Here is a 22,242-nt window from a genome sequence, read left to right as displayed (position 1 = left end):
AGCCACTGGAGACCGCCAGGCTGAGGGTCTCCCCAGTTGCTCTCGTGGGAAAAAAACAGTATAAAAGTGGCTCCTCATATTGTATTTAGGACTCGTGAGTGTGAATTGAGTGAAAACTGTTTTGATTTGATGCTCATTTTTTTTAAAATAAGCAATTCCTTGATTCTCCGCTTCCTCCCCAGTTTCTCATTTGCAAATTAAGATACATTTATTGTAATTCCTTTATTTGGAATAAAAAGTGACATTAGAATTACTCTGAGGTCCTGCTGGTGCTCAAGTACAAAACAATCATTCATGCGTTTCTCTGGTCTTTCTTGCATTAACCCGGGGAAGTTGGAAATGATTGCTCCCACTGGTCCCACTGAACAGCATCCCCAAGTCCGCTTGGAGCGGGATGACACAATCCCTTCGGAAAACGCACGTGGCGTCCCGAGTCTGTTTCCCGCTTCCCATACCACACTGACGAGCGGAGTCCGCTTCTGATTGGCTGCGGTAGGAAAGGGGCGGGCACCCGCGGAGGCGGCGAGCGACGTGCGCTTGGCGGCCTGGAGCAGGAGGGCCACTGCGCATGCTCAGCCGGTGGGCCGCGGGGCGCTCCCTCTCGGCAGCGCCGGCTCTGATGGCTGCGCCGGGGTGTGAGGGCTGCGGTCTCGCTGCCGGCAGCTGAGCTTCGGCTCTTCCGTGCCATGGATTGTCTCCCGAGCCTAGCCCGGCTCTTGCCCCGAGCCGCGGGGCGGCCCCGGCGGGCCCTGGGCGCGCTGGCGCGGGCCCGGGCCCCTGGATCCCTCCCCGCCGCTTCCTCCCTCGGGCCCCCGGCGGGAGTGCTGCTCCGCGCACACAGCCGAACGGGGTTGCCCCGCAGTCTCCGGCAGTTGTGTGAGCCCCAGCGGCCCGGCGTATCAGGTACACGCCCCTTCCTGCCCCGCTAACCCCTCGCGTCGCGGCGGCCTAGGCCCCGGAGCGGGCTTGCAAGGAGTCGTGTCCCCGTCCCCGATTTGACCCTTGCCGGTTCCCGTCCTTCGGAGTCCCCAAGATCCTCTGGGGAGCGTTGCGCAATCTCTCGGAGCTACTCCTCGTGTGATTGTCGTGCGAGTTCTTACGATTACTTGCGCTGCCCCGTGCTAAGTTGTGGACTCTTTGCAAACAGAAAAAGACTTTGTTTCCCGTCCCGTCTGCCCCCACCACTTACTTACGTGCTGAGGCTGACGTGTCCGCCCGCCGCCTCTCCCTAGCGCCGCTGGAGGCCGCCAGGCTGAGGGTCTCCCCAGGGGCTCTCGTGGGAAGGAGCAGCATAAAAGTGGCTCCTCGTATTGTATTTCGGACTCGTGAAACATTGAGAATTATAGAATCTGAGCGCTTTCCTGGGTGCTCCAGAGATTCCCCACGGACATCAGCTCTGAATCCCACTAGGGGCATCTAGCCCAGCGCCCTCCTTTGTAAGGTCCTTCAGCGCAGTGTCAGGAGCGTGGCTGGCACTTATTTAATGTTTATTGAATTGAAAATAACTGGGAGACGAAGTGACTCGAGGAAACCGCAATGCTGCGGGGGATTGAGTATTTGCATCTCGTGTCCGTCATTCAGCTAACAAATTGGTATTCTTTAAGTTTTGTTCAGGTCTGAACATGTCACTTTTCTGTTTACCAAATATCAGTGATTTCCCTTTTATAGACTGTAAGCTCCTTAAAGGAAGGGGTTTTGTGTTTATGTCTCCAAGACTGAGCACGGTGCCCGTTTCTTAGTCGTTCAATCCTGTCTAATTCTTGGTGACCACAAAACATTGCCAGGCCCTTCTGTGCCCCGCTTTCTCTTGAAGTCTACCCAGACTATCAGAATATCTTCAGTCCCCCACACTGAGTTCGATAGCCACATAACTGCTAGAGGCTGGTTAGGCATACTGACCTGGTGATTTATTTTGGGGTGTAATGATCTCCATACCCTGTCCTGAGAAGAGTCATCCAGCAAAGACTGGATGCCCCTTCTGCCATATCTCCTTTGGAAATGCTCCTGCTTCCATGGGCAGCTCAAAAATCTACTCTTCTCTCAGGATCTCCTTTGGGCAGCTGGTGTCTATGTTTGTGGGCATTTCCTGTTCTTCCAGAACAAGGGCTTTCATAACAAGTCTCTTTATTTCTTGGTTAATCAGCCCACACTTGGCAGATTCACTATGTATAACCCCAATCAAGTTCTTGATGCCCAAGGTAAGAGTTGTATCAATTCCCTTCTCATCTGTGCATATATCATCTTCACTCTATATCCCCTTCTCTTGTAAGGTGGTGATTATAATAAAATGACACAAGAAAGTTAGCACGTAATAAATTCTTTTTTTTTATTTTTTTATTTAATAGCCTTTTATTTACAGGTTATATGCATGGGTAACTTTACAGCATTAACAATTGCCAAACCTCTTGCTCCAATTTTTCACCTCTTACCCCCCACCCCCTCCCCTAGATGTCAGGATGACCAGTAGTTGTTAAATACATTAAAATATAAATTAGAACGTAATAAATTCTTACTGCTTGATTGAAAAAAAGGAGAGGGTACCTGGAACAGATGTATCAATGTCATTGTATATGATTCTGATACGACAGAATTTCAGAGTATTTCAAAAGAAAACACATTTGAAACTCATATACATTGCTTGCTGACTTTGTATTATCAAGTATATTTTTGTTCAATGAATTGAGTTACCATAATAATAAGAAAGCAAACATAGATAATTAAAATCCATAGATCATCCACACATTTAGGCATTCATTGTTAGATTTTCTCCTAAACCTATTAGTACTAAATAAATAAATAAAAAGTTTAATGATAGCATAACTTCCTTTTGTTGTTCTGTCATGTCCAACTCTTCACAATTGAATTTGTTTGTTTCCTGATAAAGATACTGGACTGGTTTATCATTTCTTTCTCCAGTTCACTTTACAGATGAGGAAACTAAGGCAAATAGGGTTACATGGCTTGACCAGGGTCACATAGCTAGGAAGTATCTAAGGCCAGATTTTAATTCAGATGATTCTTCTTGATTCTAGTGTTTTATCAATACTGTGATACTCAGCTGTCCTTATTTCTTTTTATTACTTCTGTTTGGTAGAACTGCTAGCAAGTTGTAAAATGGTCTAAATGTAAAAGGAAAAGAAAGGAACAAAAAAAAGGCCCAATAATCTGCTCTCTACATAATTAATCGTGAAATAATTGACTTTTGTATGTATTAGAATAAAATAACAACAAGAAGACATTTTCTGTTTATCTTCAGGTAAAATTCTTCGACTCAGTACTTCTGATGCTTCCCAAGCTACCTTAGCTAGTGTAGCACCAGTATTTACTGTGGTGAGTATTGTGCTTTCTTCCTTAACTTTATTGTGGTAACATTTATTTTTTAAAAAATAATTCCAAATATATTGAACTTTAACAGGATTGAATAGTGTCTTTTTAATGTTCCTTTTAAAAAGAGTGATCTTTTGTTAGCAAATGATTGGTTTGTCCCCTTCTATTTTTAGACTACCATTTTTCTGTTTAGAATCTGAAGATAAAACTTTTTCTTTTTTCTTTTTTTTTTTTTTTTTTTTCTTTTTTTTTTTGCTGAGGCAATTGGGGCTAAGTGACTTGCCCAGGGTCACATACCTAGGAAGTATTACATGGTCTGAGGCCAGATTTGAAGTCAAGCCCTCCTGACCAGGCCTTCAAGTCTGATGCTGTATCCACTGCGCAACCTAGCTGCCCTAAAACTTATTTTCTTTGGGGGGGATTGAAATGATAAGAATTGTATTAATATCCTTGTCTTTAATGTTTTATTTAATCATATTTTAAAGGCCTTGGGGACCAGTTCAACTTGCAATAATTTCACTGAGCTGATGAAATTTTTTACACAGTAATTCTAGTATATTTTGGGATAAACTAGAATAAGATCTACCAGATTAAAATTCTGGAATTTCTGTATTAATTTTGCAATATTTCTGGCAAATCCCTTTCAGAAGGACAGATAGACCTTCTTAATTCTGGTTGTGCTAATCCTTTGTTCAGATTTTAACCTCTGCCTATAGGAAATCATCAGCCAGTTACCAGTCATTAAGGATCTACTTTGTGCATTAGATATATAGAGACAAGAATAAGTAAAACAATCTCTACACTTATTTGGGGAAAAGGGGAAAATATGTGCAAAATATATAATATGCATAAAATAAGTATACAGGAGAAAAGGGGAGAAGGCAATATCAAGTAGACTGATCACCAAACTTTCATGCAGATTCCTTTATTTGAGCTGTAGAATACTAGGAATTTTAAGAATCAGTGGTGAAATGGATGAGTATTCCAGACAAAAGACAAAGTCTGTACAAAGTCATGAAGAAAGGAAATAGAACATAGTATGTGAAAAATAGCAAAATGGATTATTTGATTATATTTTTCTGGAGTGGACAGAAGAGAAGTAATGTATAATATGGCTAGAAAAGTAAACTGGAACTAGGTTATAAGAGACTTTAAATCCCAAAATCCTAAAGAAAATAAGGAGATACTGGAAGCTATTAAGGAAGAATGTGATATGATAATATCTGTGCTTTAGAAATCTCATTTTGGCAGTTTTGAGGAGGTTGATTTGGAAAAGGAAGACTTGAATCAAGACTATCCATTAAGGGACTTTTGGAAAAGTTCATTCAAGAAGTATTAGGGGCCTCTCATGAAATGGTAACTATGAAAATGGAGAGAAAGGTATGAATCTGAAAGATTTGTGGAATAGAAATGACATGGCAACTGATTGGATATGTGGGATTGACAGAGTAAGGAGTCAAGGATGTTTAAGGTTATGAACTCAAGTAGCTAGAAATATAGTGGCACCCTTAACAGAAATAGCGAAATTCAAAAGAGAGGTGATTTTCTTGGGGAAAGATTATGACTTTCATTTCAGATGTGTTGAGTTTAGAATGTCCATGGGGTGTACATGTGGAAATATCCAGTAGATGGTGATGTAGGGCTGGAGCTATGAGGGAAGCTATAGCTGTTTATATAATATGGAAGTGATGCACATGGAGCATGAAAGGTATTTAATAAACATTATTTGGTTAAAGGAAATAAAAATAATTATTCAGATCTTAACTTGGGATAAGCATTGAAAACATTACTATCACTTTATTTTAATTATATGTCTTCTTTTACACAATATTTTCTTCTGGGGCGTAGTTACCAAAAAATGGTAGTGATAGAAATTTACCTCCTAATATTCATCAGTACACACTAAAAAAAAAAAATGTTCTGCTATTTGTTTTTGTTTGAACTATTTACAAGAAATATTTCAATGAGATAAATTAGAAAAAAAAAAGTAACAACTTTTTTGTTATTTCTTTTTAGACAAAATTTGACAAGGAAGGAAATGTTTCTTCTTTTGGTGAGTATCGATTGTTTTTTTTCCCTTAAACAAAGTTTCATTTGGTAAATGAATCAAATGTAAACTACAGCATTGCTGTGTATTAAGTGTAGTGTTTTATATGCTTTCTTCTTTGAGTTTGAGAGCACTGAATTTGAAATAAAAGAAACTGGGTTTTGATTCTGTTCTTCAGTTTAGTACCTTCGTGATCTTGGCAAAATTATTATCTCTGGAATGCAGTTTTCTTATCTGTAAAGTAATAAACTTGAATTGAGAGTTTTTCCCATGATGATTTCTTTCTTCTTTCCTCCCTGTCACATCCTAAAGAGAGCAAGAATCACAGAGTAGCATAGAGACAATAAGCACACATGTATTTTTTGATTTCACAGAGTTCCAGTAAGTAGCTATGGGAATTGTCTCATAGCACTAACATGACCTAATTTCACCTTATGATCTGAACACTAGAAATTATCTTCATCAGACACTATGTCATTCCCCTAACATTCCTCCATGAAGTTTGCTAGTATCCTTCTTCTCCAAATGTTAGTCATCGGCCCCCTGGATCCCACTTCAATTTCTGTTTGCTCTCATATAATCATTAACATGTATAAGCATAATTCTTGCCCCTGTTTCTATAAGGTAAATATTTGCTTCTTGATGACTTGATTCATCCTGGGATTCACATCCCTCTTGCTGTCCTTTATCTCTTGACAGGGACTACAATTCTACCTCATTACCATCTCTTTTGTCTTCCCTTTTAATTTTCTACTATTTCTCCTCATTTTTGTTGTTGTTTTTAGAGGCAATTGGAATTAAATGACTTGCCTAGAATCACGAGTAAGTGTCTAAGGTCAGATTTGAACTCAGATCCTCCTGACTCTAGGACTGATACTCTATCCAGTGAATCATCTAGCTGGCCCTTTCTGCTATTTCTCAAATAGTCAGCCTTCCCTTTTTTAGAATTTAGCTGTGTTTCCAATTAAGCCTGGCTCAGGGAGGAAAGAAAAGAAGTGCTTCCTTTAAGCCATCAGATGCCTTATTGATCCTGCATTCTTGATTGAGCCTCAAACTTTACATCTTTAGACTTGAGTTTTTTTCTTTCCTTAATTTAACCTGGCTACCATAACAGAGATGATTGTTAAAGTTTCTTTAGAATCCCCTTGCAGAGAAAGCATCACTCTCATCTTTTTACAATGATGGAGCTTTATACTCAGTGACTTTACATCATTTTTTGCAAGCACAGATTTATGGTCAGTCACTGCTTGGAATAAAAAGTTTGAGAATGTGCCCTTTTTAAAAAAAAAAAAAAGTATTGCACTAACATTAATAGAATGAGTTTCTGGGACTCTTCAAACCTACTGTCTAAGATAATGAATTTCTTGATTTTTAGCTTTGAAAATCTAGCATATCTTAATTTGCCTTAATTTTTCAAATTCTTGTACTGCTTTAAGAAGTAAGCAAAATTTAAGTAATTTGCTTGCAAATTTGAAATATTAAAGATTATAAATAAGGACTGGGACTGTAGGAACTTACAGATGAGAAAATTCCCTGTACCAGTATAAGTTACCAAGTTATCTGCAATTAAAGTCTTAGAAAGCCTCCTAGAATATATTGCATATTATGTCCCTCAGCTCTCCTGAGTGCAGCTGAACCAAATTACTATAATTAAGACATTTAACAAAATAAATAAAAAATATAATCAAGCATAAGTAATGTTAAGGTCTGTACAGTTTAGTGCCCCTCTCCCCAACCTCCCACCCTACAGTTCCTATTTTGAATTTGACACCTCTCTTAAACACTAAAGTCACACAGGGTTACACAGCCAATGGGCAGGACTTAAACCAAGGTCTTCCAGGTTTTGAGGGCTGCTTTTTAACCAACATACTATGCTGTTTCTTATTAAAAACTAGAACACTGATATGAGAATCTGTATAATATAATAGAGCTTAGGTCATAAAACCATGTTAGTTTACTACAAAGCATTTTTTGCACAGTACATTACATCTTGAGTTAGCAATTATTTGTGATTCTTTGTTTTCTGGTGTAATATAATTGTGATTTTTAGTTTAAATTAGTCTTAAATTAATGATATAGCATGTTGATTTTGAATTGTGAAGAACATCCTTTGCACAGAGGAAGTGGATTGACGTAAATGTGAAGCCTTTTAATTATTCATGAAAAAGTAAATAATTTTTTTTAAGGGAAACTATTTCTAGGAGCTTTGGAATGCCAAAAGAGTCACCATAGTTTTTGTTTTCTTTAATGAAATCACATTTTAAATAACTTCAAGGAATATCTTTGAAATATCTTGTGACATGAAAATTAAGCTGTATTTTATTTAATATCTTATGTTTTAGGGTTTGGTTTTGTTTTTGTTTTTAGAAAGAAAGAAAACAGAATTATACCAGGAATTAGGTCTTCAAGCTCGAGATTTACGATTTCAACACTTAATGAGTATCACAACCAGGAACAATAGGATTATCATGAGAATGGAGGTAAGGGGTTTTATTTTAATTCATATTCTTCCTTTGAATATTTATTGATGTTATCTATACTTGAGTTTTGACCATATAGATAGTTAATAGTTAAAAGTAATTTTGTTTTAAAAATGCTTATTTAAAATATTGTTAACCATGTTCTAAGTCATCTTAGTCATTGAGAGTCACTCAGTTCAGAGTTGTATTGTTTGCCTGCTGGCTTCAGAAAAAAGTGATACATACTCATTGCCACTGCAAATACTTCACTTCTCTAAATTCATGACAAAAAATACTTCTTTCCTCTCATGATTATTTCCTTGGTCCTTTCAAATTGTGCATCTGAGGTGATTGTTTTTCCAAACAGCCCAACTTTTCTTTGCTTCCTTGTTGGTTTTCTTTTGTTCTATGCTGTGTACTTTTTGCTTTATTTTTTTCCCTTTTTCTCACTCACCTCCTAAATAAAGGCCATAATTAAGTTTGATTATATGTACATATACATAGATTATTTATAAACACACACACACACACACACACACACATATATATATATACATGTATACTCACAGACAAAAATGCTTATTTCCTCCTATCATATTTCTCTGAAGGTAAATAGCATCTTCCTTTATAAATCCAAGTCTATCCATGATTATCTAAATCAAACAGGTCATCATTTCCTACATCACTGCAAAATTCCAACCCAATAACATCTAAGAGATGTTTGTCTTTGTTTTATCTTTATTTTATCTTTGTACATATCTCATTTTTATAATGCTTCCTGAAAGCAACATATTGTTAAATCAGATTTTTAATCTGCTATCCATTTCCATTTTATAAGTAAATTTGTTCCATTCACGTTCTAAGCTACCATTATTTGTTGTATATTTCCCCCTTCCTATTTTTCCTCACAGAACTTTTCACCTTATTTACCCAATCTCTCCTCACTCTGCTTTATTTCTGCCTGCTACTATGGCTTCCTATTCCTTAATTTGCCTACTTCTGTAAGTGTTCCTCTTATCTTCTCCCCAAATTGATCCCTTTACCTTCTTCTTTCTGAATTTTAGATAGATAGATAGGTGTTTTTTTCTGTTCAGATGTTTGACTTTCTTTTTTTTTCATTTCTATGATTTTGTTTTATGATTTCTTGGCGTCTTACAACATCATTAGCTTCCTTTTACCCAATTCTTGTTTTCAAGGAACGTTTTCTTCTTTAAATTTTTGATTCTCTATTTCTTTTTGTTTCATAATAGTATTTTATTTTTCCAAATATATATATAGTTTTCATCATTCGTTTTTATGAAACACTGTTTTCCAAATTTTTTTCCCTCTGTCCTTTAAGACTTTCCCCTTCCCCAAGACAGCAAGCAGTCTGATATAGGTAAAAACTACTCTGAGGTACCACTTCACTCACACCTTTCCAATTGGCTTAAGATGACAGGAAAAGATAATGATAAATATTGGAGGAAACATGAGAAAGCTGGGATACTAATTCATTTGATGGTGGAATTGTGAAACCATTCAACCATTCTGGAGAGCAATTTGGAACTATGCCCATAGGGCTATCAAACTGTGCATACTCTTTGATCCAGCAATGATATAGGTTAAATCTGTGCAATTCTTTTAAACATATTTCCATATTTATCATATTGTGCAAGAAAAATCGGATCCAAAGGGGAAAAAATACACAATAAAGGAAAAATCCAAACAAACAACAACAACAAAAGATGAAAATACTATACTTCAATCTATATTCAGTCTCCATGGTTCTCTCTCTCTGTATGCAAATAGCATTTTCCATCCAAGTCTATTGGAATTGTCTTACTTCACCCCATTCTTGAAAAGAGGAAAGTCCATCACAGTTGATCATCACATAATCTTGTGGTTGCTGTGTTCTCTTGGCTCTACTCGCTTCATTTAGTCATAACTTATGTTATGACTTCAAGTAAGTTTCTCTAGGCCTTTCTAAAATCACCCTGCTGATTGTTTCTTATAGAACAATAATATTCCATTATATTCATATGCCATAACTTATTCAGCCATTACCTAATTGATGAGCATTCACTCAGTTTCCAGTTCCTTGCCACTACAAAAATGGCTGCTACAAACATTTTTGCACATGTGGGTCCTTTTCCCTTTTTTATGATCTCTTTGGGATACAGACCCAATAGAGACGCTGTAGAGATGTGTTTTATTCTTTCCTCCATACTTCCCTTGCTCTTGTATAGATTCATGGTCCTTGTATAGATTCATGGTCCTGGAGCCAAAGGTTCTCTCACCTACTGTAAATGATAGCCACTTGCTTCTCTTGCTACCTTTTGGTACCACCTGTAATTGCCTGGCATTCGGGTAATGATGCTTTATTATTCCTTAATCATTTATCTCATAGGAAGTGAATCTTACACATTGATCTGACTACCATACTTCTGTCCACATGCATTCACATAACACCTTAATTAGAATTTACCTTTTCATTATTATATTGCAGTTAGTCTGATTATGCCATTGGTCACTGACAATTCAGAACTGACTATCCATCTCCACATTCCCAACCTGACTGAGGATCTAGTCTACCTTTAGGATTTTTAAAATTACAAACCTGCTTGTTTTTTGGTTTTTTTTTTAATGGTTTGAGTGATTTTTTGTTTTGTTTTGATTTACCGTTTGACTATAGCGATTTGTGAAAAACTAAAAGCTTTCTGAAAGATTTCAGTTTTCGTGAATGTAGAGCTAATTATTTGTAAGTTCACCAAAATAAAAATTTTAGAATTTAAGTAAAATAACTCAGTGAAACCAGGGAGCATTTTAAGATAAAAGTATTGAGACATGGTTATGAATTCTTTATCTCTACTCTGTTTGGGATTGTCCTGCCAGCCTTGAAAATAAGTTTGTCAGTCATGAAAATAATCCAGTTGTTAGATTAAAAATGAGGGAGAGAGAAAAAATTCAAAAGTATTTAAATTAAGATTTACTCTGTCAGAGAAAAGCTTAAGAGTTTTAGTCATCCTATTGCACAGTGACATGGTATTTCATTTATATTGAATTCAAATTTCATAAAGTGTTAAAAATTATGCTTGGTTTATATTGTTTTCTTTCCTATCATTTAACAATTTGTAAATTATTTTACAGTATTTGAAAGCTGTGATCTCTCCTGAGTATCTTCTGATATTAGACTATCGTAATTTAAATTGGGAACATTGGCTCTTTCGGGAACTTCCTTTACAGCTGGCTGGAGAGGGCCAGCTTGTCACTTACTCCTTGCCCTTTGAGTTTAGGGCCATAGAAGCTCTTCTGCAATATTGGGTAAGCCTGGTTTTCATTTATCTACTTGCAGTAAAATACTATTAAAGATAAATATAAATTAGTGTCAGTTATGCTGTAATTTTAGATTATTGTGTTGATATATATTTAAAAAAAAAGATCAAAGAAACTTCAGTGTTTCTGCTTTCTCTGTCTTTCTGAATAGGAACTGAGTGTTTAAAGAAATGAGAGAGTCAATAAATATATCTGTTCAGTGGCAGTTTTCAGCAATAACTATTTGGGAATGAATAGGAAAAGTACCTACTGTCCTGTTTTTTTCATTGCTGAATGAAATTAGAAATGTTTTAAACATGGGTTATTTCAACTACCATAACCAATTCCTGATTCATAGGGTTTTAATTAATGAATTTCCCTTCTTTTTGTTAGGTGGGTATTTTTAAGAAGAGAGTCTTATCTGGAATGTTAGTAACCTCTCAGCTAAATCTAGGCCATTGTGAAGAACTCTGGAGAATGAACATTTCAGCCTGGGCGATCTTGGTTTAGAATGACTTTGTATAATTTGCCAGTCCTGGAAGTGTTCTAGTTATTACTTTAAATTTCTGGATATTGTAGATTTTTGTAGTTAAAAGAGGATTCACTGATCGAGAATATTCTAAAAGAATTGTTTTAATTCTTATGAAAGGTCATGTTATTATCTAGATCAACACCCTTCAGGGGAAACTTAGCCTTTTGCAGCCACTCATCCTTGAGACTCTGGAAGCTTTAGTGGATCCCAAACATTCATCAGTGGACAGAAGCAAACTACACATTTTACTACAAAATGGCAAGAGGTAAATATTCAGTAATAGTCTTGTTAAAATAGACTTTCTTATAATTCCAGGTGAAAATTAAGTATAGTTACTGAAATATCTGTTGAAAATACTTTATTTTGATAGTTCTGTGATCTCTTGTCTCTGTGTATTCTCCCTCCATTTGTGTCTTGCAACTTCCCCATGCCTTTTTGATATGTGTGACTCGTTTATAGTTATGTGAAAGCTCTCTAGATGGATACACTCTGTATGCCTAAAAGCCTAAATATTCTCTTACCATTTCATGGTTCTGCACATCATCTAGAGTGTCTGGTTGTTATTTCTTAGATTTACTGCACCTCCAGACTCAATATCTTTTTTGTTGTACATGCTTTTTCTGTTGTTCTTTATACCTTGTGTGCATGTTACTTTTAGTAATATGCTATAGCCTGATTCTTCTGAGATAGTGACATATTCCACATAACGTCCTAGAAAGAATACTAGTGTTAAGATGTTATAGCTTTTGTAGGAACAAGTAAAGCCTCTTTCCATCAATAGACAGGTAAGTAAAATAAGAATATATCCTTGATCCAATAGTTCTAGAAATTAGCTACAATATTCCTTGGAGTTTTCATTTTGGGGTCTCTCTTAGGGGGTGATCAGTAAATTTTTCTATGGCTATTTTATCCGTTGCTTCTAGGATATTAGGGCAGTTTTCCTTGATGATTTCTTGAAAGATGTTTTCTAGGCTCTTTTTTTCATTGTGATTTTCAGATAGTCTAGTAATTTTTAGATTGTCTTTCCTGGTTCTGTTTTCCAGGTCAGTTATTTTTCCAATGAGATATTTAACATTTTCTATTTTTTTCATTGGGGGAGGGGGCGTTGTTTGACTGATCCTTGATGTCTCATTTGAGTCACTCACTTTCATTTGTCCAATTCTAATTTTTAGTGAATTGTTTTCTTCATTTAGCTTTTTTACCTCCTTTTGCATTTGGCCAATTGTGCTGTTTGTTAAAGGAGATGTTTTGTGTATTGGATTTTTTTTTCCATTTCACCAATTCTATTTTTCCAAATCTGTTTTTTTTTTTTTTTTAAGAAGTGGTTTATTTCAGTGTGTTTTTTTCCCCCATTTCACCAAATGTATTTTTTAAGGAGTTGTTTTCAGTCAATTTCTGCTTTTCCTTTTCTAAACTCTCCTGTGAAGTTTTAATTCCCTTTCTCCGTTAGATCTTTTTTCTAAACAAGCCCCTTCCAGCTTTTACTTTTGAAATAGACTTCTCTAATCTCTAGTTAGTTATTTATGTTTCTTAAATTTCACTTAAATAGATTCAGCCTGTTGTTTTTTGTATCTAAGATGTTTACTACACATTTTTCTCAGTGACATGACAAATCTTCTAAGGATATCATCTCAGCCTTCTTGCTAGTCAGGATAAAAATGCTAATTAGGTCAGTGATAAGCCTTTGGAACATTCTTGTAGAAATTTCCCTCTAAGTTGACATTTATGCTGTGGCATCAGCACGTCCTTTGTGGTCCAGAAAATATTAAAGAATAAGGAAGAATGTTTGTCAGTAGAAAGAGAAATATCCCTCTGTGATTGCTTTTCTCTGTTTCTCATTTTTTCCTTTACAACATTATTGTACTCAATTTTTGTTCTACTAATACATACCAGGATATCAGACACTTGACCTCTAATTTATGCATGAAATATTATTTAGATATTCAACTTTTGAATTTCACTCTCCAGTCCTAGAGTGTTGAAATTTTAATGTTCATAAGAAGTACTCCATAGAATATCATTCTTATTAGAATGAAATCACAAATAGGGGTAATGTGAAATTGGGAAAGGTTTTTAAAATCATTACTATATAATACTGGTGAATTGTATGAGATCAAATGTATTGTCCCATGAAAACATCTTTAAATGAATTATGTTCCTAATATCTTTTTCTTACTCTTATAGCTTATCAGAATTAGAAACAGATATTAAAGTTTTCAAAGAGTCCATTTTGGAAATACTAGATGAAGAAGAATTGATGGAAGAACTCTGTCTAACCAAATGGAGTGATCCTGAAGTCTTGTAAGTCTACTGCGGCCCAGACCCATTTTCTTAAAGATTATATCCTAGGATCTATATTTTGCCTTTTTTTTTTTTTTTTTTAAACAGAGTACAACTAATGCATTTGCTTTTCTGTAATTATATTACAGAATTAAGTAAATTATATTCAGGTAAATATTTAATTTCTTGTGTGTACAGTCAATCTACAAGTATTTTATATTTTATAGTCCCTACTATGTGTTAAACACTAAAGATACAAAGAATGAAATGGTCTACTTTTAAGAAGCTTACATTCAAAGGGAAAATCAGTAAGTAATTATATAAATGTATATGGCATAAATATAAAAAGAATAGATACTAATAAATACATAGTAGTTAAATAAAATAATTGTGTAGGACAAAGCAGTAGCAGTCAGGAAGATTAGGAAACGTTTCTTACAAATGGTTCTTGAACTATGTCTTGAAGAGAGAGGGGAAGTTTGTGAAACAAAAGTGGGTTGAGGAGGAGCACACCAGTGCAGAAACACAGAGACAGACTGGTGAGTGGCATATGAGAGAAATGGAGAAAAGGGCAATTTACCTGCCTTGTAGGATGAGGACTAATGGACAGTAAGGTTGGCAAGATAGGTAAAGGAAAGATTGTTGATAGTCAAACAGAATAGTTTATATTTTGTCTTACAAACACTAGCGAATCACTGAAATTTGTTGAATAGGGGATTGGCCTGGGTAGGTTTCTCTCTGTTTAAGAAAAATCATTTTTATATCTATATGGAATATAATTAGAGTGGGGAGAGGTTTAAGGTAAGGATCAGATCAGTTACACAGCCTTTTCAGGACATTTTGTGTCTCTAGGGACATAAGGGGAAAAACCAATACAATCCCTTTCCTCTAACCCTTTCTAAGGGACATGCTATTATCCTATAAAACTTGGATTCAGTTCCCATCTCTGATATCAAGTAATTCTGTGACTGGATAAATCACTTGATCTTTCAGTTTTGCAGGCAGTTCCTTAAAAACTAAATTACAGAAAAGAAACCTATCATCAATGGTAAAGGAAATTCCTCATAAGAACTAAAGAAATCGCATTAGGTCATGAAAAAAAATTAGTAATTTCTGATAGGTGCCATTAGTGATAAAAAGACAAAGGCTTCATAGGTATGAAAGAATATCTAGCTGAAATCTTGATAGAAAAGGCTGGCTTTGGAATTGGTTTTTAGAAGATAACATAAATATGAGGGAAAGGTAGTACTTCAAATGGAAGAAACTTGAAACATGTCAAAAGATAAAAAACGGTGGGCTTTGGGAAGGGGAGTAGAATCATTGACGAGATTATAGGCCATAACTTTGATTCCTGGAGAAAACATAAAATAGATCATTAAAGAAATGGCTGATGACAATGTTTCTACTAGGCTTATATCCCAAAGAGATCTTAAAGAAGGAAAAGGGACCCACATGTGCAAGAATGTTTGTGGGGGCCCTTTTTGTAGTGGCAAAAAACTGGAAACTTAATGGGATGCCTATCAATTGGAGAATGACTGAATAAGTTATGGTATTTGAATGTTATGGAATATTATTGTTCTATAAGAAACAATCATTAGGATGATTTCAGAGAGGCCTGGAGAGACTTACATGAACTGATGCTAAGTGAAGTGAGCAGAACCAGGAGATCATTATACATGGCAACAACAAGATTATAGGTTGATCAGTTTTGATGGATGTAATGGCTCTTTTCAACAATGAGATAATTCAGGCTAGTTCCAATGATCTTGTGATGATAAGAGCCATCTACACCCAGAAAGAGGATTGTGGGATCTGAGGGTGGATTACAACATAGCATTTCACTCTTTTTGTTGTGGTTTGCTTGAATTTTATTTTTTTCTCATTTTTTTCCTTACTTTTTGGTCTGATTTTTCTTGTGCAGCAAGATAATTGTATAAATATGTATGCCTATTTTGGATTTAACATATTTTTACTATGTTTAACATTGTAAATTGTTACATTGTAAACATTATAAACAATGTAATATTTAATTACATGCCATCTGAAGGAAGGAGTTAAGGGAAGGGGACGGAATTGGAACACAAGACTTTCCAAGCGTCATTGTTGAAAAAATTATCCTTGCATATGTTTTGAAAATAAAAAACTTCAATTAAAAAAAATAAATGGCTGCTGAACAGCTAGAAAAGAGGATAGTGATTTTGTTCAAGCATTTCAATCCTGTCTAACACTTTGTGACAATCCCAGTTTGAGTTTTCTTGGTAAAGATACCGATATCTTTACCGGTAGAAGATCCTGTATCTGTAGAAGACCCTGTATCTGTAGGCTGCTTCGGTATTTCTGTTAAGAGGTACAAAAGCCTGAATAAGGGTAGTGGCCATGGGAATGGAAGGTTTAGGCAGCTGTAAGACAGATCTGGAAAAAAAATATGTAGGTTTGTCAGCTGATTTGATGTTGTAGACAAAGGAGAACAAGTCAGAGATAACATTAAGATCTTGGACCATATTTCTGTTTAGGACATTTTACTGCTTTCAAAATCAAGTTTTATGTAATTTACATATGTGTGATAACCTTATCTTCCTATCTAGGTAGGAAAGGCACATATAAAAACAGATCTTGATCTTATTAATGTAACATGCCAACCACCCACAGAGAACTATCATAGAAAAAAAAATTCCTTGCTTCTCTTTTAGAAGCTGGCTTTAGGTGCTCTCAGTATTAAATTTGATACCAGGTGGGTTTTGTGCTAGTGTGATATGTATACATATGTAAAAGTGATATGTCCCCATATCTTTAGCTAAATAACTTTTTTTATTTTCAGTGAGAAAAGCAGTACTGGAATTGATCATGCAGAAGAGATGGAACTGCTTTTGGAAAACTATTACAGATTAGCTGATGATCTCTCCAATAAAGCTCGGGAGCTCAGGGTATTGATTGATGACTCGGAGAGTATTATTTTCATCAATCTAGACAGGTACACTCACCTTTATCTAAAAGTCTATGAAAAATTACTTATTGAACGGCTTCTTTTGTCCTGGCCTATTGTTTTAAAACATAGATATCATAGTTGATTATTACTGGACATCATATAAAATAGTCTCTTTGATAGTAGTGTGAATTTTAATACATTACTATTTCTACATAGAACATTTGATTTTCATGTAAAGTGTAGTTAGCAGATAAGTTCTTCTGATCTGAATAGGTATTCTCCACCCTAGCCATCGTAATGTGATGATGAGGTTGAATCTACAGTTGACCATGGGAACCTTCTCTCTTTCACTTTTTGGATTAATGGGAGTTGCCTTTGGAATGAACTTGGAGTCCTCCCTTGAAGAGGTGAGAGCTTATTATTTTGAAGAATTCTGAACTCATTTTGAAATGTGTTGACTTGTAAATCAACTTTGTTAGTTCTAATTTCCATATTTATAGTTATTTATTGCTTGGCCCAATTTTCTAACCTGTCAGTATCATTTTCAATCCTGAATCTATCAGGCAGCACATTAGCTATATCTTTGTCATTCAAAAATCAGATGGTGGCTTTGTCAGTGATAAAAATAGTGAATGACACAGTACTATATAGTTTCCCTGTACACACAAATTTCTAAAATTTCCTCATTGGGTATAGTCAAACTACAGTAGCATCAGTGATTTTCTAAATGGGCATATTTAGATTCTATCTTTCATGGCAGTGCAACAGAAAAAGAGAGAGACAACACTGGTTTTTAAAGGGAATTCTTATGAATAGTCACTCATCTGGCAGGTGGTAGAAGGAATTCTTATTCAGGTGCAATCACTCTTGTTCTGATCTCTGATAGTTACTTCCTATAGTATTCATACAGGACACACAACTAACTATAGGTGTAACCAACTCCTTGAATGATGATGACTAAGTTTCTAGAAGCCATTTTTCACATGTTTAGAGTTTGAAATTCATATAAACATTATAAAGAAGTGTGTGACTTTTTTTATCCAAAATCTTAAAAAACTAAAGAATCAGTAGAATATGTTGCCATTTTATCATAATGATGACCCCAGAGAAAATACAGAATTCTTAAGTGCTTCCTGACTCATCAAAGAAATTAAAGTACTTTCACTCTCGTTTAGAATTGAGTATAAAGTTGAAATTTATGTGTGGTATACAGAATGGCTTTCCTATTCACAGACCCATGATTTTGACTTTTTTAATCATATATACACTGTTCCAACTGCTACTCTTTCCCAGGCATTAGGGTGACACTTGGGTGCTTTGACATTTAGTAGGTTTAATACCCTAGCCCTAGGTGCTTCTGGAGTCCTTTGTTCATATATTAGTAGCAGCTATTTCCAAAGGAGGGGTAAGAAAACAGGAGAGGTCAAATAGCAGAAAAGGAGCACACTTTGACTAAAGAAACAGAATATCAAATATCTACTTTTTAGGCAACTGCTTCTTCTCCTCCCCCCCCACAGGTATCAGATCATGCCCTGTTGACAGCATAGAGTTTGACTTACTTTATACCTTCCTGGCTGCCAAATTCAAACATTTAATATTCACAGAATTTTATAGTTGCAAGGATTATGGAACCATGGTATGTGTATGTGGTAATAGCCAATTAACCAAAATAGTTATTTAACCAGAACACATTCCTCACTTACCATAGGTAACGTGAATGTTTTGTTCTGTTGAAATGCAATGTAATATTCCTTTTTATCTCTCAGCAAATAGTGAACACAAAAATGTTTGTTCCCATATTTTTACTATACTATGGAAGCCTGTATTCCTGATTTTATTAGTGATCCTTAGACCAAAGCAGAAAGTATGCATGAGAAGTATTTAAGGAGAGGCTACAATGTCTTTCTGTCAGAGATTCTCTAGAAGATTTCTATGCCAGGTAGGATTTTGAACTCTAAAGGACTTCCGTTTCTTTCTAGCTCAGAAAGTGTATGTTTCTTGGTCTCTAGATGTCATCAGAGGAGTTTTATTTGCCCTGTACCTTGTCAATGTCAATGAAACTAGGAAAATCTGCTCAGTTTATATTTGGGACAATGCATTGTTATTGTTACGAAACTGCTGATCCATCTGTCCTCTCTGGTTTTCTGTAAGTCAACTCATTTATCCTGTTTTAGGACCACAGAGTGTTTTGGCTGATTACAGGAATCATGTTTATGGGGAGTGGTCTCATCTGGAGGCGCCTGCTTTCCTTCCTTGGTCGACAGCTAGAAGCTCCATTACCGCCTGTGGTATGTTTACTTTAAAAGTCTTAAGATGCTGCATCACTTCTGGGCAAATTCACTGAACTTTGCTCTGTCTCAGTTTCTTCATTTGTAAATTGGAGTAAATCTCTGTAGTGCTGCCACCAAGATGATTGTGAGGATTACATGAGAGATAATGTATGTAAAATACGTTGCAAACCTTAACATGAGATGCAAAGTTTTCTTATTACTGGATCCTCTGAAGTGTCTTAGCACCCAATCTAGTGTCTTTCTCATGTAACTAGGCACTCAATATCTTAAGTGAATTACAGTTAAATAGTATTTGCCAATTTTTTTTTCCTTCTGCTATTTTGCCAACAATTTCTCTGTAGGATCCTGGAAGATTTTGTTTTAATTGCCTTGAGGAGTTTTATTGTCCTGTTTGTTATAAAAATAAGTCCTTTAAATATTTTGGCAGTGTTATATTGGAATTTCTAGAAATGTTTTATTTTGCCATTGTAGCAATAATAATTTGACAAATACGAAAGTGTTTATTTGAATAGCATAGAACCTTTGCCTTTTTTAAATTAATGCAGAATTATGAAAATTATTCACTTTTTTCAAATAATATATAAATTATGAGGAGACTTGGTAAGAAAAAAATATTGTTTCATTATTTGGTGGAAATATTTGTCTTGAAATTGCATATTGCATCTTGGATCACATTTTATTTTGTAATCTGTAAATTTAGGAACAAAATAAGCTTATTTAAAATTTTAGTTTTATCAGAAATGAAATACTTAAGTGCATTTTCTAGATGGTACAATTTATGAAGAAATAAACTTTTAGGAAACTGTAAAGAAATACAACTGACATCAGTATGCATCTGTTAAATTCTTGCTATATATACGACTGAAATCAGTAAACACCTGTTAAATTCTTGCTATATACAAAATATAATATATTTTGACACATGAATGCAACTGATTCATGACTTTTGTCATAAGCACAATCTAGATGCAGAAAGGAAAATTGTTGTGTTATACAAATGTATAAAATATGTCCATTTTTTCTTAATTTTGCACCAGCACTGTCTCTAAGGAAATTGATTTACTATTTTGTGGTGTTTTTCCAGAGTAAATGCTTTTATACCAGTCTTTTTATACTTAATGTGATCTCCTTTCCTTTTTAAAATAAAATTGGTTTCTTCCTTTGTTTAGATGCCCTCCTTACCTAAAAAGCCTCTCCAAGCAAGTGGAAGAATTGAAATCAAGAACAGTCTTAGGCCAGATGGCCTTGGGTCAAACAGAAATATCCTAACAAACCGATAGGAGCAGCAGCAAGCTGTGACTGAAATCTTGTTCTTGGTAGTTGACATGAGAAGCTTCTGACACTATTCTAATTTATTTTCTTTTAATAAAATTGAAGACTTGAAAAAATTACTAATGGTTAAAATATGACCATTGCATGTCAATAGGCTATGGCAGTCTTTTAAAACTGAGATTTTAATTCATAAAGTCAGAATTCAGAGTGAAGGAACAAAGTTAAATAATCAGTCATTTTTGCTTGTCTTCTTGCTTTAAGAGGACAAAACCTTGTTTTAACTACATGTTGAAAAAACTGTTGTCAGCAGAGGACTTTTCATTGATATATGGAATGTAAGAGTGTTATGACGTATGAAGCAAGAAGGGCTGATTTGGGCACAGAGGTAGACTGTTCATTAAATTATTATATTTAACTTGCATGTAGTTAGTACATGCTAACATGTTCACATACCAAAATAGTACATGTCTACACTTGCAGATTGGCAAAAGAACATTTGTTGTGAAATTGAGTAATAGTTAATTTTATTATAATCAGGGGATAAGAATTGAAGTTTCTTTGAGGGCTATAACAGTATCTCAGCTCTCAAAAGACTTAAGACTGATAGAAGAGTTTTGAACACATACCAGAACTACAAGGTATTTCAAAGATTTCAAAGGTATTTCATACTCCATTATTATTATTATTATTAAAATATTTTAAGTTCATGCACATTCTTCATGTAGTAAAAACTTTGATTAACTGGAATAGGTGTTAATCTGGTTAACTCAGAGTTAATCAAAGAAGCTTTTTTTTGTTTCACTCTTTTTAAAGAAACTTTCTAAAATATAGTGGTCTATTTTTCTGCTTTAAAATACTTAACATTATTGAATTTTTTTAAATTTAGGATTTATTTTGCAATCTCTCTCTCTCTCTCTCTGTCTTTCTCTTTCTCTCTATCTCTCTCTCTCTCACACACACACACACACACACAGTCTCCCAGTCTCCTCTAAAGAATGTAAAGTCATTGCAGGTCATAATTATTTTCTTTTTTGCATTTTTATTCCCGGGCTTAACAATGCCTGGCATGTAGTTGGTGCTTAATGCAGGCTAACCCAACAATCTTAGTGCAATTGTAAGCCTTAATAGCTACTAAGGCTTACAACTAACTATACAAAAGCTTTTTGGGACAGCCTGTAAATTCTTGTTGATTGATGGTTTGAAAAACAATTGTTGTGTCTGCATCATACTCTATCAAAGGTAATTGAGGAGTAGGGAATGTGCTGAGCCTGTCACATTTAAGTACATACTATGTATGTTTAGGGCACTGTGCTAATCTAGGCACCAGAGACACAAAGATGAAAAGTGACAGTCCTCAAAAAGCAGTCTCAAAATGTGTTCTTTTGACTGATATGATCCTGTGATTTGCCTCTTATAGAAGGGGTAGGGCAGAGGCAATACAGAGAAGGATAACCATTCTGGTTAGCCAAAGATTTCTAGTTCTTAGGTTTCATTTGATCAAGTGTTTTTTTCTAATAGGTATCAAACTCAAGATAAAACTCCTAAGTGCATCAAATGTAATTGGGAAGTGTTTAATATAATAAATAAAAAGACAGTTCAGGATCAATAATACTGATTTGTGAGTTTCTAAGTTAGTATGCAGCCCAGAGGTCTGTTTGTGTTTGAGCTGGATACTATTATTCTAGCATGTTCTAATGTGCCTTTAAAGAATTCAGAAAACATGGTTTTATGTAGTTTCTGGAACTTGGGTCTTAGAAAGGGCAGTGTAGAAAGCACCGTATAGTTAATTCTGGCTTTACTCTTAACTGTCCGTATGG

General features: G+C 35.2%; 1 protein-coding gene across 1 annotated transcript; it reads left to right on the top strand.

Moving 5' to 3' along the window:
• Positions 1 to 572: 572 nt before the first annotated feature.
• On the top strand, positions 573 to 20,544 carry MRS2 (magnesium transporter MRS2). The gene is made up of 11 exons (XM_012541606.3): positions 573 to 903; positions 3,257 to 3,330; positions 5,344 to 5,380; positions 7,742 to 7,854; positions 10,960 to 11,133; positions 11,791 to 11,921; positions 13,841 to 13,957; positions 16,755 to 16,907; positions 17,152 to 17,269; positions 19,037 to 19,150; positions 20,323 to 20,544. Exons 1-11 carry the CDS (start codon positions 687 to 689, stop codon positions 20,431 to 20,433), a joined length of 1,359 nt encoding a protein of 452 aa, XP_012397060.2. The 5' UTR covers positions 573 to 686; the 3' UTR covers positions 20,434 to 20,544.
• Positions 20,545 to 22,242: the final 1,698 nt, after the last annotated feature.

The sequence above is a fragment of the Sarcophilus harrisii genome, chromosome 1 (assembly GCF_902635505.1).
Source record: "Sarcophilus harrisii chromosome 1, mSarHar1.11, whole genome shotgun sequence".
Taxonomy (NCBI): domain Eukaryota; kingdom Metazoa; phylum Chordata; class Mammalia; order Dasyuromorphia; family Dasyuridae; genus Sarcophilus; species Sarcophilus harrisii.
The sequence above is the reverse complement of the archived record's forward strand: the minus strand, read 5'-3'. Positions and strand labels throughout refer to the sequence as shown.